We start from the raw sequence: 15,033 nt of genomic DNA on the forward strand, positions 1-15,033 counted from the left end.
TGAAAAACCTGAAGCCTTAATATTCAGACCGACAATTTGCATATTAGTATCATAAATAAAGGAGTTGTCTATATTGAGAGCCTTAATCCTGTCCTGTATATCCTTCATGGGGGATTCGACTTCAATTAGTTCTACCAACGAATCACACCAGTAGGTAGCAGCACCTGCGACAGCTGCCACAGCAGCCGCAGGCTGAAATAGGAGGCCCATATGTTGAAACATCTTTCATAGATAGCCTTCCAAATTCCTGTACATGGGATCTCTAAAAGAGGAGCTATCCTCAGTCTAGAAGGATAGTAGTACGGTTGGCGAGAGTATAAATGGCCCCGTCTACCTTAGGGATAGAGTTCCAAAACTCTAAATGTGATTCAGGGACCAGAAACAGCTTCTTAAAAGGTAGAAGAAGGGGGAAAAGGAGTTCCAATCTTTTCCTATTTTCTAGAGATAGTTTTCGCCATTCGTACGGGTGCCAAGAAGGTTTCAGGAACTCTCTTCTAATAAACGCTATCTAATTTAGGGATAATAGGTACTTCAGGAAGCTTAGCTTCCAGAACCTCTAGGGTAGACAAAACCTCCTTCAAGAGAAAGCGGAAGTGTTCAACCTTAAACCTAAAATTTGGTTCCTCAGGAGTAGGAGATTTAATTTCAGATACCTCTGACTCCGAAAGCTCACCTTTAGATGCAACTGAGGTTAGATCATCCTTAGAAAGGTGAGACAAACTAGCCAACTCAGACTGAAGAGAGGTGTTAACCCTCAGGGCAGTGGAACTATGCTTAACCCTTCTCTTAGATTTCCCAGAATTAGGCAAAGGGTTTAATGCAGCTGATACCGCATTCTGAAGCTGTGAAGTAAAGTCTGCTGGTAAAAAATTAGCTCCAGCCGGAGAAAATGGTGCACCATAGGGCACTGCTTGTATCATAGGGTTAAAAGGGGACTGCGACTGCAGAATAGGCATCTCATGGACAACGGAGTCCTGATAGTTAGAAGGCTCAGAGAGCATAAAAGTACCAGGGGATAAACCAAATTTAGACCCCTTCTTGGTCTTTAACACAGAACATAAGCAGACAGAACAGAATTGTGCAGGTGGGCAAACCATGGTCTCCTCACAATATAAACATGCATTGGACACAGTGATCACTGAAACAGAACCCTCTGAGGGGTTAATATCAGAGTCCTCCATAGGGGGGTATAAGGTCTCAATATTATCATCAAAAATAAATTAACACTTAGCGTGGCACCTCTACCCTTGGCTGAGGGACTCACCACCTCCTAGCTATGCAGGCGTGACTGGAAAGAAGTCAGGATCTCTCCCAATGCCTGCAGCAAACTCGTGCACATCTAGAGACCACCCCCAACTAGAAGGGAAACCGCGCAAAGCTCAATATCAGCTACGTAGTGGTAAAAAAGGCCCCAGCTGGAAATTGTCCCAAACTGTCCTGCATTGTCTGTCAATGTTCTTTGAGCCCCCCAAACAATACAAAAAACACCCTTACACACATGCTCCAGTTGGAAAGGAGCTAAGCAGCACACTAGATTGGCCCCAACTGCTCATTAAATAACCTCCATATTATAAAAGGTATTAAATGTCCCTATATCCGGAAGAGAATAAAGTATCACACTGTGAACTGTTTAATTCAATGTCCCCGTAACCTCAGGGAATTTGCAGCCCTACTAGGCATAATTCCTCAAAAGAAATATAAAGGACTAATCCTCCAGGATCAAAGCTGTGGAGCAGGCACAGCACCTCAAGGTCTGACAGTTTCACCAAACACATCTGACAGGGAAGATAATGAGAAAACAGTGTAAAGCGTTAACACTGATTTCCCAGGAGGTGATAGTTTTAAGTCTAGATAGTGGTCAGCGATCGTTCCCTGTGACATCTAGAGCCGGCTTTCACCACAACTCTCACTGAGAGGATTACTTGGCTACTCAAACACCTCAGTCCACACTTAAAGGGAACATACCCATTAATGGACTAAAATTTTCTTCTAACACTTCTCTGTCATCCTTCTATAGTGACGAAAGACAAAGAATGACTGGGGGGTAGGGGAAGTGGGAGGGATATTTAAGCCTTTGGCTGGGGTGTTTTTGCCTCCACCTGGTGGCCAGGTGTTGATATTCCCAACAGTAAGGAATGTTGTGGACTTGTCCTGCCTTTGGAAAAAATAAACCTATTTCTTATTTTATACTTAAAGTAAATGTTATTTATCTCTTTTTATTGTACATTTGACAATTAAGCAAATCCACTGTGTTTAGTGTTTAGTTTAGTGGTCCTTTAAGTAACTATAGTTACCAACCTGCTCTAACCCATCAGCTGTGCTTCAGTTCAAATATCCCGAAAATCTGGCCCGTTGGTGTGCCTTGAGGACTGGAGTTGAAAAACACTGCGCTAAACCATTAGATCATGTAATTTAAGCACTGCTTACCCCGTATAGGAGTTAAAATCCTGCTAGGGAGACGCAGACTTCTGTTCCAGAGCAGACATGGCGGGTGATTGGTGGGGATTGGGTTAAACAAGTGAATATTAATAAGTTAGTATTTATAAAAGTTATAGCGAAACAAAGCTGGAGGAAACAATACAGTTAAAAATCTTATTTAATTAGCTTGTTTAATATCAAACATAGCAAGGAAAAAACGGAAGGCTGCTGAGCAACAGGTAGAGAAAAAAACTTTATTCCATTAAAATAGGAGAGACACAAAATGACAAGGAGGGTAGTTATGCGCTTACTCATAGATGCTAAGTGCAAGTAATGGAAGCTAATATATTTAAAGGGGCAGGAACTTATATGTACGTATGCAAATATTCTTCATGTATGTGTGTGTTTATACACACGTTATCTCTAAAGTGTCTTTATACATTTTTTATTACATTTTTTTTTTTTTATTCATCTATTTTATTTTTTATTTTTCATATTTTCTGCTTATTTTCTGTCTAGTCTTTTTCTTTCATAAAAACTGTTTTCTAGGTAATCTGGAATAATAATAATCTTTTTGATGTAAATAGAGATGCAATTTTTCAATAAGCCAAGTATTGTAATACTTTCACAAGTAATATGTTCCTTTGTTTTTAAGCACACAATCTAATGCATTCTGAAGGGGCGGGGTATTAAATTAACAAGGAGAAACTTCATGTGTGAAACTGATCAAATTACAAAATTTCAAGATCATTCTCCTATTGGTTCCTGCCCCTTTAAATACATTAGCTTCCATTACTTGCACTTAGCATCTATGAGTAAGCGCATATCAACGCGAAACATGTTAGATGGCTAACTACCCTCCTTGTCATTTTGTGTCTCTCCTATTTTAATGGAATAAAGTTTTTTCTCTACCTGTTGCTCAGCAGCCTTCCGTTTTTTCCTTGCTGAGTCTTTTGCGGTCGTCCGCCGCTCTTTGGTTGGCTCCACACACATCCCCCTCTTCCAGCTTTGGTCTAATCCATTCACCCTTCCGGTCCTAAGAGGAAGTTACCTGCAGCAGCTCCGCTCCCTTCCTACTCTAATATCAAACATACCCCAAGCAAACTAATCCACTGAGAAGTCTCCCATGATTAAATATATTTAAAAAATAAAGTTTGTGCGCATAAAAAAGTCACAATAAAAATAAATATAAATGTACAAGCAATGTCCATGTCCCAAAAAATAGGATGTACAAGAGTGTATATATTACACTGTGCAAATGTGATCCTTCAAATCGTTAGGTAAATGTAGTGGTTAATTTACGGTTTATTTACCATAGATCCACAGTCCCGCTTTTACTTAGGGATTGTTACGGTTACCCTTAGTCTCGCTGAGAGATGGACCGCTTAGTAGCCTGGATCCCTATTGCTAAAGAGGGGAGAAGCTGCTTTCCATAGTATTCTATATGAGTCTCGCAAATATAGAATAATCTCCCTTAGCTGCAGTACAGCTAGGATACCCTTCTGCCCACAAGAACGAGTCAACGCTGCGATTGAGGGTCAAACAAGAACTCAGGACTGGGATGCCCAGCCTGCTTTTTATTAAGGTTACATGCACACAGGGCACTCCCAGGGGAGAGGGGGGGAAGCACAAAATCCCCCATCACACATTTAGATAGAGAGCACTGTCCTTTGACAGGCCACAATAGGATTACAGTACTTAAGATAACAAGTTTACAAGTTCATCTTATCAATTAGCAGTCTGGCTCCAGAGGTGATTAGACAATAGTTTCTAAAAGCTGAAAAAAAAGAGTTAACTCTTTATGAAATGATACTTGTTACGGTTTTCTTGGAGCCCTTCTTAGGCGCTGGCTTGCTGGTTCAGGCATTGCTGCTGGGAAATAAGCTCTTCACAACAAAATAACTAATGCTTCTGTAACAGTGCTCCCTTTCTGTGGAACACTCTGGCAGACACTGTCTGACCCCTTTTCGGGGCAGACTAAGGCTGTCCAGACCGCTGGTTATGCGGGGCTGAGGTCGGTTTGTCTGGACAACCCGTCGGCGTTGCCATTCTGTTTCCCAGGTCTGTAAGTAATGGTGAAATTGAAGGGTTGCAACGATAAGCTCCAACGTAAAAGCCTGCCGTTATCTCCAGAGACCCGGTTCAGCCACACCAACGGGTTATGGTCGGTGACCAGAGTGAACTCCTGACCATATAAATAGGGAGTCAATTTCTTTAATGCCCACACCAAAGCCAAACACTCCTTTTCGACCGCTGCATAGCTGACTTCGCGGGGCAGGAGCTTCCGGCTGATGTAGGCAACTGGATGCTCCCCTCCATCTTCGCCTACTTGGCTGAGGACGGCTCCCAGCCCGAACATGGAAGCATCTGTATGGACGATAAAACGTTTGTTAAGGGCTGGGGCCGCCAAGACAGGAGCGTTAATTAGAGCATTTTTGAGAGCCTGGAAAGCCGTTTCACAGTGGGGAGACCACAGGACCTGTCGAGGTAAGTTCTTCTTGGTCAAGTCAGTCAGGGGTTTGGCAAGTGTGCTGTAGTCTGGTACGAACCGTCTATAGTACCCTGCCGTGCCCAGGAAGGCTAGGACCTGAGTCTTAGTGATGGGGGTGGGCCAATTGGCGACAGCTTCTATTTTGGCCGGCTCTGGTCGCTGCTTTCCACACCCCACCCGGTGACCCAGGTACTGTACCTCGGCCATCCCAAAGTGGCATTTTTCTGGCTTCAGAGTCAGGCCAGCAGCCCGGATCTGATCCAGAACCATTCCCACATGAGCTAAGTGGTCCTCCCAGGACTCACTGTGGATCGCTATGTCGTCCAGGTAGGCGCAAGCAAAACTCTGGAAGCCATCCAGGAGCCTATCCACCAAGCGCTGGAATGTAGCTGGGGCATTCTTCATCCCAAACGGCATTACCCGAAACTGATATAAGCCGAATGGGGTGACGAATGCCGACTTGGGGATAGCCTCCGGGGCCAGGGGAATCTGCCAGTAACCTTTGCAGAGGTCAATAGTGGTCAGGTAATTTCCCCTGGCTATACGATCGAGTAGCTCGTCTACCCTGGGCATAGGGTAAGCGTCCGTCACGGTATTTTCATTGAGCCTCCGATAGTCTACGCAGAACCGGGTGGTCCCATCTTTCTTGGGCACCAAGACAACTGGGGAGGCCCAGGGACTATCGGAGGGCTCAATTACCCTGAGCTGGAGCATCTCATCGATCTCCTTCTTCATTCCTGTCCTAACTGCTTCAGGGATTCGGTACGGAGCCTGGCGCAAGGGAGCTTGTCCCGGAGTATCTACCTGGTGGGTGGTTAAAGTAGTGTACCCTGGCTTCGGGGAGAAGGTGAGGTGTTTGGACTGGAGGAGTTGGTTGAGCTGCTCCCTTTCAGTGGGGCTAAGTCGGTCCCCTATCTGAACCTGCGCCACTATACCTGTGGGGAGGCTCTTTTCTAATAGGTCTGGAATGGGTAAACTGTCGGGGTCTTCCTGAGGGGAACAACATACGGCCGTCACGTTCTCTGGTCGCTCAAAATATTCCTTGAGCATGTTTACATGGAATGTCTTTCTAAGATTGTTGTCGTGGCAGCTAGCTATCACATAAGTGGTGTCTCCCCTTTTCTCTACGATCTGGTAGGGACCCTGCCAGGACACCTGCAATTTGTCTGTCTTCACCGGCTTAAGTACTAACACCTTTTGTCCTATGGTGAAGATTCTCTTTCGGGCCCCCCGATCGTACCATACTTTCTGTCTTCTCTGGGCCAACTGGAGATTAGCCCGCACGGATTTGGCTAATTGCTCCATTCGGTCCCTGAGTTCCAGCACGTATGGCACAATTGGGACACCGTCAGCCTCCATCTCTCCCTCCCAGTGCTCCCGGATCAGGTTTAGGGGTCCCCGTACCTTTCTTCCGTAGAGCAACTCGAAGGGAGAGAACCCTGTCGTTTCCTGGGGCACCTCCCGATAAGCAAATAGGAGGTGCGGCAGGAAGCGTTCCCAGTCTCGGTATTCCTGAGTGAACGTCTTGAGCATTTGCTTGAGGGTCCCATTGAACCTCTCACACAGCCCATTCGTCTGGGGGTGGTATGGGGAGCTCAGGAGGGACTTAATTTTGCAAACCTGCCAGAGTTGTTGGGTCAATTCAGCCGTAAATTGGGTGCCTCGGTCGGATAGGATTTCTTTTGGAAATCCTACCCGGGAGAACACCTGTACTAGTGCATTCGCTACCGTATCCGCTTGTATGTTGGATAGGGCGACAGCCTCTGGGTACCTGGTAGCGTAGTCCACTACGGTAAGAATGTATCGCTTACCGGAGGGACTAGGGGTAGCCAGTGGTCCCACTAGGTCAATAGCAACCCGGCTGAAGGGTTCCTCTACAATGGGCATATTTACTAGCTGGGCTTTAGGGTGATCGCCTCGCCTTACTATTCGTTGACACACATCGCAGGTGTTACAGTAAGTTCTAACGTCAGCGTGCACCCCTGGCCAAAAGAACGTGTGAGTAATGCGGTGTAGGGTACGGGTAACGGCTAGGTGGCCTGCTAAGGGGATGTCGTGGCCTATTTTGAGGATTTCTTGACGGTATTTGTGGGGCACTACCAGCTGTCGCCTACGCTGTCCCCTTTTCTCTGTCCAGCGGTATAGTTTCCCTTTTTCCCATAAGAATGTTTCGTTATCTGCCCCGCCCCCTCCGGTCTCTGCTCGTTCCCGGTACTTTTGTAAGGTCGGGTCAGTCTTAGACTCTGCCTCGAAAGCATCTGGGGTGTCCCAGGGTATGGGGCCTAACCTGTCAGGCAAGGTCGGGGTAGGTCTTACCTGTGTCTCCCGCACTGGTGAGAGCTCTCGCTCCGTCCGGGCTTGGGCCCGTGTAGTCACTGGGTCCGCCTCGTTGTTGCATACTGGAGCATAGGCAGAAGTCATGGGGCCCAAATCGTTGCCCAGTAGTACTTCGGCAGGTAAATTATCCATTAGGCCCACGTTCACAGCCCCCTTTCCCGCTCCCCAATCAAGATGCACTTTAGCTGTTGGAATTTTGTACACATCCCCCCCCGCCACTCTAACGGCCACAGTCTGTCCGGATCGCTTGTGCTCTGGCACCAAATGACTCTGTACCAGCGTGATAGTAGCCCCTGTGTCTCGCAATCCCTCGGTAGATCGCCCCTCGAGCCATACCCTCTGCCGATGGTGCTGGCGGTTATCTGAGGCAGCATATACAGGGTCTGCCTCGTGAAGCGGCCCCACATATCCCTCCATAGGGGCCTCTTGGTTAACACAGAGGGCCCGGGCCGGACGATAGGACCCAGAGGGGTAATTGTAATTCCTGGGTGTCTGGTGCGTATTAAGGGGGCAGCTAGCCATGAAATGCCCTCGTTGCTTGCATCGGTGGCAAGTCGGTCTGGGACGCTCAGAGCTGTTATTGGGTGGTCCTGAGTGTCGGACGGGCCCTGTGGGCACCGGGGCTCGGAATTCAGCACGAGGGGGTGCACGGTAAACCTCTCTGGGTTCGACCCGTGCTGGAGCTCGGTAGTTCATGGGTTCGTGAAGACGGGAGTCATAATGTTCATCGGCCAATTTGGCTGCTTCTTCTAAGGTAGAAGGCCGCCTGTCTCGCAGCCATTCCTTCCCTTGCTGTTCCATGCCATTATAAAAATGTTCTAAGAGAAACAATTGTAAAATTTCCTCCCCAGTCACCGCTTTACTTCCGCTCAGCCAGTGATTTGCCGCTCTCCGCATTCGGTGCGCCCATTCCATATGGGTATCGTTAGGCTTCTTTTCCGTGCCCCGAAACTGTCGGCGATACGTGTCCGGAGTTACAGCGTACCGTCGCAACAGTGTCTCCTTAACTAGCTCATACTGTGTCACTTCCTCAGCACCCAGAGTACGAAAGGCTTCCAGGGCTCGCCCGGATAGTTTCCCAGACAATATCGTGGGCCACTCTCTGTTGGGAATCTGGTGCAGGGCACATTGCCTTTCGAAGTCCGCCAAATATTCATCAATCCCTGTCTCGCTCTCTAGGAAGGGTCGAAATGCCGCATAGGGTATCTTGGGCCTCCCAGCATTTTCGACAGGGATGATTACCTGCGGGGCTTCAGCATTGCGGTGTGCGTTCGCTAGGTTGAGTTCATGGGCTCGAGTCTCTCGTATATCCTCGTCCGCCTCCGCCATCAACTGCTGTACCAATTCCATGGAGGGGTTCGGCCCGTATAATGAGAGCCTTTCCCGAACAATCCTGGTTTTTTCGTCACTAATCGTGGTCGGTGTTTCCGCCATTATGAAGCTCTGATCCAGTTCGGTCAATTCTGCGATCAGCTCTCTCCTCGGCCGGTTGCTGGCGTACCCCCCTCTGCTTTCAAGTAAATCCTTTAGGGTTGTACGCTTCAATTTTTCGTAAGCGCTCTCCATCCGTTCTGTACCTCTCCTAGGAAATCCAGGAAAATCCCGCCGCTGCCGCCAAATGTTACGGTTACCCTTAGTCTCGCTGAGAGATGGACCGCTTAGTAGCCTGGATCCCTATTGCTAAAGAGGGGAGAAGCTGCTTTCCATAGTATTCTATATGAGTCTCGCAAATATAGAATAATCTCCCTTAGCTGCAGTACAGCTAGGATACCCTTCTGCCCACAAGAACGAGTCAACGCTGCGATTGAGGGTCAAACAAGAACTCAGGACTGGGATGCCCAGCCTGCTTTTTATTAAGGTTACATGCACACAGGGCACTCCCAGGGGAGAGGGGGGGAAGCACAAAATCCCCCATCACACATTTAGATAGAGAGCACTGTCCTTTGACAGGCCACAATAGGATTACAGTACTTAAGATAACAAGTTTACAAGTTCATCTTATCAATTAGCAGTCTGGCTCCAGAGGTGATTAGACAATAGTTTCTAAAAGCTGAAAAAAAAGAGTTAACTCTTTATGAAATGATACTTGTTACGGTTTTCTTGGAGCCCTTCTTAGGCGCTGGCTTGCTGGTTCAGGCATTGCTGCTGGGAAATAAGCTCTTCACAACAAAATAACTAATGCTTCTGTAACAGGGATGGTGGTTAATTACCTTAATAGTCCGTTTCCAAATGTATGTCAAATACCCTTGGCGGGTATCACTGTGTCTTGGGGGTGGTATAAATTCACAGCTGGCTCCTTCATCTTTGGGTAACCCTGTTTAACAGTTACTTTGGCCGGGTTGCACTTGGTCTGGCGGTATGTAAAACTCTGATTGAGCTATTCGGAGCATTATGCACATGACCTGTGCAGGCGTCACATTAGGTCACAGTTCAAGCTTCCGATACAAAGTGGTGAAAATTGTAAACGATTTAAGTAGCAAACTAAAATTGCTTATAGTATTTTGTAACTTATGTATACTTACAGACTCGCAGGTCTCCCAAACTTCTCAGTGCCAATCTTAAATAGGCTTTTGTTAAAAGCAATACCTCCCTCTGTTCATGGGTTGAACTCCTCAGGGTAGGTTAAAGTAGATGGCAGATTAGGTTACGCAGAGTAAGTGACAGTTGTCTCGGTCAACGCATTTCGCCCTACCCTGGGCTTTATCAAGAGGTATAGTCACTTTGCTGCTTTTTAAAAAAGGGCAAAACGTGTTGACCGAGACAATTGTCACTTATGCTGCATAAGTTAATCTGCCAGACCAAGTGCAACCCGGCCAAAGTAACTGTTAAACAGGGTTACCCGGACACGAAGGAGCCAGCAGTGAGTTTATACCACCTCGAAGACACAGTGATACCCACCGAGGAGATTTGACAAACATGTGGAAAAGGAATATTAACGTAATTAACCAGCATCCCTAAGTATAAGTGGGACTGTGGAGTTAAGGTAAATAAACCATAAATTAACCCAATCTATGCTTTTGTTAGCGCTGTTTCCCTTTTTTGATTATAATATTAATTTAGTTGATTAAGAGGGGTCACTGAGGAGCAGCAGGATTCTATTCCTTTAGGCGCTCTTATTCTTTTAATTTCTGGGTGATTGGTGGGGTCATGTGACTAAAGCTGCTAATTGGATCACTGGTTGTCTTCACTTTTTGCACACTTTGTCTTTAACTCCTTTACAAAGATTAAACACACAGACTTGCAGGGTTAGTAGTGCCTAAATTACATGATCTAATAAGTGTTGTTTAATTTTCAACAAAGGACACCAAGAGGAAAAAGTAAATTTGATGACAAAAGTAAATTGGATTTTTTAACTGTATATATATATGAATTATGATAGTTTAATTTTAACTTCCATGACCCCTTTTAATTTCTATAACCATCCAAATGATCAGAAATTCTTATATCTGACAGAAAATACCTGGACAGAGTTGTATCCAGGGCAGCAGCTAGAAACAAAGACCGGTTTGGGAGCACCGGTTTTAGACACATTGTTCTGTTAAACCTGGCTATAAAGATCATGAATCACTAATTAAAAGGGACAGTAAAACCTTGAGATTTTATTTAAAATGTTTAGTTATTCATAATGAAACAACTTTTGCCCCCTTTAATTTAGCTCAAAAAATTTAGCAATTTAGAATTCGCAAAACTTGAAATGCACACTGCTGTCTTCTCAAGGTGAACTCTGCTACATAGTTGTCCCTAATTGGATTTAACTGATAACAACTGCAATACAAGCATTTTTATACTAACTATATGACTATCTCTAGCCTTGTTGTCTGAGGACTAAAGCACAGATTGGCTTCGCCAAATAAAGCAAAATGGTGGGTTGAGCTTGGCTACTGATAAATAATTGCAGTAAAAAGGATGTTAATTTGTGTTACAAACGCCTATACTTGGATGATATGTTATTTTATAACAACACAACAGAAATGTCTTGTAATTTCAAGGTGTTACTGCCCCTTTAATGCAGGGATTGGGAACCTTGGCCCTCCACATGTTTCAGAACTACATTTCCCATGATGCTCAACTAGACTTCAGAGTGCCTAAGCATCATGGGTAATGTAGTTCTGAAACATCATGAGAGCCAAAGTTTCCCAACACTAATTTAAAGACCGCAACTCTATAGATGACTTTACAAGGTTAATGCCCAAAGAAGGTATTTCTGAGATTTCATACCTGCTAGAAGACTATGAAATACTTAGGCGTAATCATTGGAACTATAGCTATAGTAAAAGAAAATAATTTGGAATGACGGAAGATAAACATCTTTCATATAACCACGGCGGTTATGTATTGACGTGGTTCCAAGACAAAGCTTACTGAACAAAGGAAATATATCTCAACATTAATAGGGAACTTATAAAATTGTGCTGTTGTTTAACCCCCTTCCCGTCGTTAGGACGGCATGGAATGTCCTAGCCGTTTGGCTGTACTAAAGCCATAACGGCTTCCTCAATGGGATCGCGGGTTGGAGGGCGTGCCTAGTGTCATAGGCACTCCCCCCTGACAAAACCGCATCATTCAAATCACGTGATTACTTATTTGTTTACATCAGAACTTTGTTCCGATGTAGAAAAATAAGTACCAGCAGGAAAGGGTTAAAACTAAGAACTGGATGAAATTACACTTCTTTCTTCGGAACAATAAGGAGGTTGGAATAAAACCTTCAACCCCGTTTTGGTGGAAAAACTAAATAAACGATTTTAGGGTTTAGGGAAAATGTCTTTCCCTTCACAGGATCCCAAATACATGAGCATAGAAAACCCTGGAATAAAGTCTAACAAATGCTACCCATGTAAAAAAAAAAAGATCTTTATATTCCGTTTAATTCCTTTTTTCCCATTCAGAATGGCAGCACATGTAGACAAAGGTTAAAGGGATAGTTTAGTCAAAATGAAACGTTCATGATTCAGATAAAGCATGTCATTCAATTCTATTATCTAACTTGTCTAGTTCTTTAGGTATCCTTTGTTGAAAAAAGGAAAGATAGGCAGACCCAGGAGCTGCTAATTGGTGGCTGGACATAAATGCCTCATGTCATTGGTTCACCCAAAGCGTTCAGTTAGCTCCCAGTAGTGCACTGCTGCTCCTTCAACAAAGGATACCAAGAGAGTGAAGCAAATTGGAAAGTTGTTTAGAATTGTATTCTCTATCTGAATCACGATAGAAAGAAAAAAAATGTGTTTCATGTCCCTTTAATAGCAAGCCACCACTTGTTATACTATATACATCAATATATCTTTGGTATTTAATATAAGTTTCATCAAGATGTTTTTGTCTGCCATTAAATCTTGACGCATACATCAGATTTGTAATTAGCCTCACCCAATTTGTCAAGTTAAAAAAAAAAGAAATTGGGAGAAGTTAAACGTTACGTTCCTACCTGCGGGCCGGTGATGCAGGACGTAACTGCACAAGAATAAAGCCAGTGCTTTGAAGGTATTGAATATACTGCTGCATGAATGCTGTGCATAGTTCAAGCAACCACGGCTCCTCCTTCGCTTTACTCGGTGGTATCTCAGCAGAGTCACAACTGTGACTGCGATCTCTCCCAGATGTGCCAGAGTCATTGGAGCGATGTCGCTTCTGAGTAAACAACATACCCAGATATAAGTATCTGCACACACATAACACCTTTTAAAGCCCAGATCTAAAATAGATATTTAAACATCCGCCATGATTTTTCATGTCATGGTGGGTGATTGGATCAGTATTGTACTTAAGAGTCTCTAATTTCATATGAAGGGATTTCTCACGTGTACTGCGGGTTGCTAAGGCAGCACTAATAATAGAAGTTAATACAGGGCTGAAGGTCGCACCCTACCCAGAGGTACAAATACATGTAATGTGACAGCATATACTCACTTTGCCCTCACTCCGGCCCTGGTCACTTTGAACTTGCGCTTGGAATGATGGGTCAAACAGCAGGGGCGTGGCACAGTAATGAACCAGTCTTGCAGATTGCTTTAGAGTGTCTAAATCTGCAGCCTGTAGAGTAGATGATAAGGAAAACCAGACAGGGATTGTACAGAAGAAAGGATGGGAAGGTACTGGCAGGAAATGAGACAAAGCCTCACAGTAAAGATGTCAGTGGCTCATTTAATGAAACACAAAGCAGATCCTTGCTATAGGCAAATCCATAATACAAACCGTGCACAGCCTACATCACAGGAAGAATAAAGATCTTACAGGGTGATTCTAATACAGAAATGAAATGCTCTAATTCAGGGACGGACAAATCCTTACACATGGGGCAATAGGTCAATATTAAAGGGATATGAAACCCAAAATTTTTCTCTTTAATGATCAGATAGAGCATTCAATTTTAAACAACTTTCTTAACTTAGTTCTATTATCAAATTGTCTTTGTACTCTTGGTATTTTGTAAACAAAAAACAGGGATGTATGCTTAGGAGCGTGCACGTGTCTATCACTATATGGCAACAGTTTTGCAACAATGTTATCCATTTGCAAGAGCGTTAGAGGGCAGCGCTATTTCCTGCCATGCAGTGCTCCAGTCATCTACCTAGGTATCTAACACAGAATACCATGGGAATTATGCAATTTTGATAAGAGAAGTAAACTGGAAACTTTTTAAAGCTGTATATTCTGTCTGAATCACAAAATAATTTTTTTTGCTTCATATCCCTTTAAGGGCAGCATATAACGGATTATTACACACACAGGGGATGTAGGTAAGGTTGCAGGGTAACCTCATCTTCTAGTTTCCCCTTTTTGGGGAATCTGTTGAGTTTAGAGCACACATTTTTATTTCTGCCTTGTCCTGGGGCCACAAAAGCATTCAAAGTTTACTGCTGAGGGCCACATGAGGCCCTTGGGCTGCCAGTTGGCCACCCCTGCTCTATTGTATTAATGTATGTAATTATTGCATTACTGACCATAGCTAACCTTTAGAGAAGCTGATCTATCTAACCACAAAAATCCCTAAAGACTTGAATAGTGATTTTTGTAGAAAAAATAATTAATAAGCTTTTCTTAAGGATTGGGATCAACCCCTGTGTGTTTAACCCCTGGGAAGTGGTTTAACATATAAACTACTGCATGAGAACTGAAAGCCTTGTAGCATCCAATAAAAAAAACAGTTAGTGATTGGTGGCTTGTCTGACTGCCACACCTGATTGGCTCACTAGCAGTGTCCTTCTCAGAATCTACAAGCCTTGTAGCATCCAATAAAAAAACAGTTAGTGATTGGTGGCTTGTCTGACTGCCACACCTGATTGGCTCACTAGCAGTGTCCTTCTCAGAATCTACAAGCCTTGTAGCATCCAATAAAAAAACAGTTAGTGATTGGTGGCTTGTCTGACTGCCACACCTGATTGGCTCACTAGCAGTGTCCTTCTCAGAATCTACAAGCCTTGTAGCATCCAATAAAAAAACAGTTAGTTATTGGTCGCTTGTCTGACTGCCTCACTAGCAGTGTACAGCTCAGGATCTACAAGCGTTGCAGCTCCCAAGCAGAAGTTAAACAAATCTAGGTTTAGAAATGCAAGAATGACAGAATAGAGCTTGTAATTTCTTGATTCTTTTAGTGGCATTTTAATATCCCTTTAAAATGGCAAGAGAGGATGGACAAGACAGAAAAGTGCTATGTTGATGGGGTTTAAAAGAAAATAAATATTAATTTGATTCTCTAATAGCAACAGAAACATTCCTATACTCTCAGAGACAGACATATGGCACATCAGGAATACAATTTGTGAACTAGAGCGGTTGGTCAGATAGAC

At 44.2% G+C, this 15,033-nt stretch overlaps 1 protein-coding gene across 5 annotated transcripts in view; it reads right to left on the reverse strand.

Moving 5' to 3' along the window:
• Positions 1 to 15,033, reverse strand: part of SZT2 (SZT2 subunit of KICSTOR complex) — a 482,374-nt gene that overhangs the window by 176,316 nt on the left and 291,025 nt on the right. For all 5 annotated transcript variants that reach the window (XM_053693604.1, XM_053693601.1, XM_053693602.1 and 2 more), the window contains 2 exons: positions 13,154 to 13,276; positions 12,672 to 12,874 (listed from right to left, as the gene is read on the reverse strand). In XM_053693604.1, the coding sequence (XP_053549579.1) occupies positions 12,672 to 12,874; positions 13,154 to 13,276 (326 nt within the window). The remainder of the gene's footprint in view (positions 1 to 12,671; positions 12,875 to 13,153; positions 13,277 to 15,033) is intronic.

Source organism: Bombina bombina, chromosome 10 (assembly GCF_027579735.1).
Source record: "Bombina bombina isolate aBomBom1 chromosome 10, aBomBom1.pri, whole genome shotgun sequence".
NCBI lineage: Eukaryota > Metazoa > Chordata > Amphibia > Anura > Bombinatoridae > Bombina > Bombina bombina.